General features: G+C 45.4%; 1 protein-coding gene across 1 annotated transcript; it reads right to left on the bottom strand.

The window, feature by feature from the left end:
* Window positions 1–199: 199 nt before the first annotated feature.
* gclm (glutamate-cysteine ligase, modifier subunit) lies at window positions 200–4,148 on the bottom strand. The gene is made up of 7 exons (XM_056603634.1): window positions 3,748–4,148; window positions 3,526–3,591; window positions 2,668–2,752; window positions 2,516–2,572; window positions 2,038–2,240; window positions 1,700–1,814; window positions 200–1,499 (listed from the first exon to the last, which is right to left on the bottom strand). The coding sequence occupies exons 1-7, from the start codon at window positions 3,883–3,885 to the stop codon at window positions 1,330–1,332; spliced, it is 834 nt and encodes a 277-aa protein (XP_056459609.1). The 5' UTR covers window positions 3,886–4,148; the 3' UTR covers window positions 200–1,329.
* Between the last annotated feature and the right edge of the window lie 119 nt (window positions 4,149–4,267).

Below are 4,267 nucleotides of genomic sequence, written 5' to 3'. Positions count from 1 at the left end.
ATGGTTCAATTCTTTATATTTGCCAGCACTTGTTTCGCTTCCTAGCGTTAATGTTTCTTATGTTATTAATTTAGGAATTTAATATATGGTGTTAAATGCTTGACTCCAAGTAGTACATCAGTTATTTAGTTTTTGGATCTATTTTAGGTTAAACGACTTTCCACATGCAATCGAAATTAAGACATAGCCTTTGAACTTCACACCACAGACAAGCGAAAACCAAAGTCCAATAATCTCAAACTTCTGATTTTATTTGGTCAATAAGCAACCCAAGTTTTTACAGCATTTGTTTTGCATTGTTGGCTCACCTCTTTTAATCAATCCATAAACCAAAGTGCTTTGCACAAACTATTTATTATGAATGTTTACATTCCCCGATTAAGTTTGATATAAATGTTTAATTTAAGATTTAATAAATAAAACCATTCTGCAGATTGTGTTAATGTAATAGTTTCCATAAAAATGATTTCCAGTGGTGAAAGCCAACATGCAAAGGTCTTGCACGGCTTTCAAACATTGACTGCTTGAATCATTTTCCACTAGTCTTTTGATACAGTACATGGTTTTCAGTGGAACACAGGCTTCGAACGTTGTTTAAAGTATTTGTTTTGAAAACATACACCAATATTCTTTTTGCCCACATTTCTCTGTATATTCTTTCATTTTCGATAGGTTGATTCCCGCTGTCAAATCAGGCCATCCTCTTTTGAGGGAACACAGTACAATATTTTCATTCCCACCAACGGTATTAGATATAGATGCACAACTCCAGCTATAACGAGGCAGGTAGTAATCATTAGAAAATATTATACAGAAGAAAAAGAGGCACTTCATGTCGGGACAAGTTTCAGAAACCAAATTGCGATCAGCCACCTTCATGATTATATCATATTAAAATGAAGCCTACACTTTGTTGGCGAGTGGTAAGAGAAAAGTATAAATGCATTGGTCACAATGAGCAGCATCAATAAACCAGGGTAGTTCACACACACACACACACACACACACACACACACACACACACACACACACACACACACACACACACACACACACACACACACACACACACACACACACACACACACACACACACCCCAATGGAGGATTTTCAAATACGACTGAGAACTTGGAAATGTGAATTGCCCATTTAAGTAAAATACATTTTCTTTAAAAAAAAAGAACCCCCCCAAAATGATAGTAAATAATCTAGTCACAACTATGTAGAATGAATGCAAATTATAAAAAATGACAGATTTCGATTGTGTGTGTGTACGAAGTGGAGGCGCAGTAGTTTTATCGCAGTGTCTCCTCTTCTCCTGGGCCCTGCTAGGGACTAGCCTTCCTGCCGTTGACCAGGTAGCCCTTAGCCTTTATGATGCCCCTGCTCTTCACTATGATGGAGTAGCGCAGTACCCACTCCAGCCTCCAGTCGGCCACAGCCAGCTCCTTGGTGCTTTCCTGCACGGCCTCCTGGAACGCGGACGACGACATCAGCTCTGCGGATGCAAAGAAGAGGAGACGCGACACGGCATTCGTGACAACTTCTCCTGCCCATTTTGCATAGGTACATGCAAGCACAACCATGGTCCACACAGCAGGAATGAGTTGTCAGAGCATACCCTGGTTCTTGCATTTTGTCTTTCTCTTCCTCTTTTTAATTTGAGATTTGAAAAAAGTTGCCAAACCAGTTTTTTACCTTTTGGGTCGCTGTGTGTGAGCAGCTGAATGTCAAAGTCCTTGGCGAAGGCTGTGAGGTCAGGGGGCATCACACAGCAGGAGGCCAGGTTCACCTGGTTACTGCTGGGCTTCACCTGGGGAGGGAGAGAGGGGTAAGGGGAGCACAGGAGCCCAGCAGACAACCTCCCGCATACTTTTTCTATACATCTGGCCCACACAGAAAAACCATGTGAAAATAGTAGTGCTGTTCTATTCTGCCTTGCTGTCGCATTAACCCTCCTTGACAAGAACCCCCAGCCCTGTAATCCTGCTCTCAACACCAGGTGCCCACCGTCAACAACCGCGCATTCCCCTGACCTGAGACCACTTGTAGAGCTGCTCCAGCAGATCCTTGTCCAGATCCGAGGTGCCGATGGCCGCGATCTTCTTGGACCCCACCAACGCCTCCAACACCTCCCAGGCGGGCTGCAGGTGGGCCAACGTCTGCACCTCGCCCTCAGGGAGCCCCCGGGGGGCAATGATCACAGAGTCCAGCTGAGACACAGCCAGCGTCTGACAGGCTGAGGAGAAGAGGATCTTTATGCCAAAAGTAGCCACGCAATATTGGCATCGGATATTCAATGACAATACAATAACAATCCTATCGGTCAGGGTGTTAAGATTCCCCATTGTCCACAGTCTTACCTGAAGGCCTCCTTGGGCAAGATGCTAAACCCCTACCTGCTCCTTTATGACAACTATCTGAATTCACGCATTTGTATTAAGGTTACTGCTAAATCACTCAAGTTGAGGTAAATAGGACCAGTCATGCAAAGAAAGATAAGACGTCACTGACCCATCTCCACGGCCTCTGGGATGGACGACTGATCGGTCTCACACAGGAACAGTTTCACTGGAACGCGGTACAGATAAAAACCATTCAGGAGAGGCGACACCACTTTAGAGACATTTTAAAAGTCCTGGATGAACTGACGGACGAATACTGACCAGAAACCTTCAGCTCCTCTCTTTCCTCCGGTTTGATGGCCTCTGTGGCCTCAGGGATGGAGCAGTCCACGGTGTCCGAAACACCCTGTGTGATGCACACATTATGAGTCCAATCCACTCTCAATCAGGCCCACTTAAACCAAAAAGCCAGATGACGTCATGGGCTGCGATGCCAGTTATACAAACAATGGCAGTGACATCATTAGTAAAGTAGGTCGGATGTCGACTATTGTCCTCTCTCCTAAATAGGATAATACACTTTATTATTAAAGCTCACCCTTTCAGTATTGGGGTCGGATGACTAATGCGTTAGTGAGGGGTGTTACGGTTTCCTCTCCTTCTTCTACTGTGGAGGAACAGACTCTGCGGCGATAATAAGGTTGGACCATTTAGGCCCGGCTAACACTACAAAGACAGTAACAGCCAGACACAGGAATGGCTGGAGCTCTGACGCACAGGTACATTAAAACACAGCCATAGTGAACTTCATTCAATAAAATGGCTGTCGGGAAAGAGAAAGGAGAAGGAATCTACTACAAAACCATCATGGAATTCAGATTATTTTGAGTTGGAGCCCGGTGCCGTTTGTCTGTCTGTCTGTCTGTCTGTCTGCCTCCCCCCTCCCTCTCACCCACCCCAGGCCGGCACGGTCAGAGTCGTGCCTTTGGTGGCCAACTCTGCATGAACATTCAATCTGACAGTTCCTATTCAGGGTGCCCTGGGGCATGCTTTGAGGTGCGCCACGAAGATTATTTTGTTTTGGCAAGCAGATATCGCGCCCTACAGCGTCCTATCTCACTGAGCAGGATTTTCAGCATGGAAACCTTTGCTTTATTTATGTTGGCCAAATAGTCTCACCCCTTCTGAAGGTAGTTGTGTTGTGGAAAGCCAATCGATCAGCGTCGCTCGAATGCAGTCTTGAAGCTGAAACATTATGGTAAACATTAATTTGTCCAGGTCACATGATGGCAGAAGAAGATTACGGAGGGCAAGAAGGGACGATAGTGGCTAGCTCAGACGGCTAAAGGTGTTCACTGATCAACCTGTTTGGTTGTGTTAAAAGTCATCGATAGGTCATACCTCTTCACTTGGAGAAGACGGACACTTCTTCTTAAGACGACTTCGAATCACCAAGTTCCCCGTGTGGAGCTTGAGTGTCTTCGCGTTCTTGAGCATCGCCTTGGCGTTTTCTGTCACATTAGTGTTTTGAGACTCCATGTGGTTTTATTCAAAAGTAGCTAGCTAGCGAGGGGGTTCAGATGCGTCAAGAACTACAACCCGGCTGTCGCCTTCAACTCACTATGAACTAAAAGCAGTGCTTTTTTGAATGACCCACATAAAAACAGACACTCCCTCCCTAACTACACAGCTGCTCAAAAAATGAAGCAGTCAGGATGACTTGCATTTAACATGTAACGAGTAAGAGGAGCGACAGCCGAGCGCTGCTTACTACTATGAAAGCAAGCCGTGAAGACACACCCACTCTGAGCGTCACCAGGAAGTGTCTAAATACAGGTCCGGTGTGGAACCATGGGTGTGGAACGGACTTCAGCGATAATGGACGATGGTGCTGATACGCTTGATATCCACTAGATGGTGG

The sequence above is a fragment of the Gadus chalcogrammus genome, chromosome 12, assembly GCF_026213295.1.
Source record: "Gadus chalcogrammus isolate NIFS_2021 chromosome 12, NIFS_Gcha_1.0, whole genome shotgun sequence".
In the NCBI taxonomy this organism is placed as follows: Eukaryota; Metazoa; Chordata; class Actinopteri; order Gadiformes; family Gadidae; genus Gadus; species Gadus chalcogrammus.
The sequence above is the reverse complement of the archived record's forward strand: the minus strand, read 5'-3'. Positions and strand labels throughout refer to the sequence as shown.

Excerpts from the sequence above, each read along its gene's own strand:
- gclm (XM_056603634.1), bottom strand. The coding sequence starts at position 3,885 with ATGGAGTCTCAAAACACTAATGTGACAGAAAACGCCAAGGCGATGCTC. Across the intron at positions 2,753-3,525 it reads CACAACTACCTTCAGAAGGG|GGTGTTTCGGACACCGTGGA; the intron begins GTGAGACTATTT and ends TGCATCACACAG. Across the intron at positions 1,500-1,699 it reads CACACACAGCGACCCAAAAG|AGCTGATGTCGTCGTCCGCG; the intron begins GTAAAAAACTGG and ends TTGCATCCGCAG.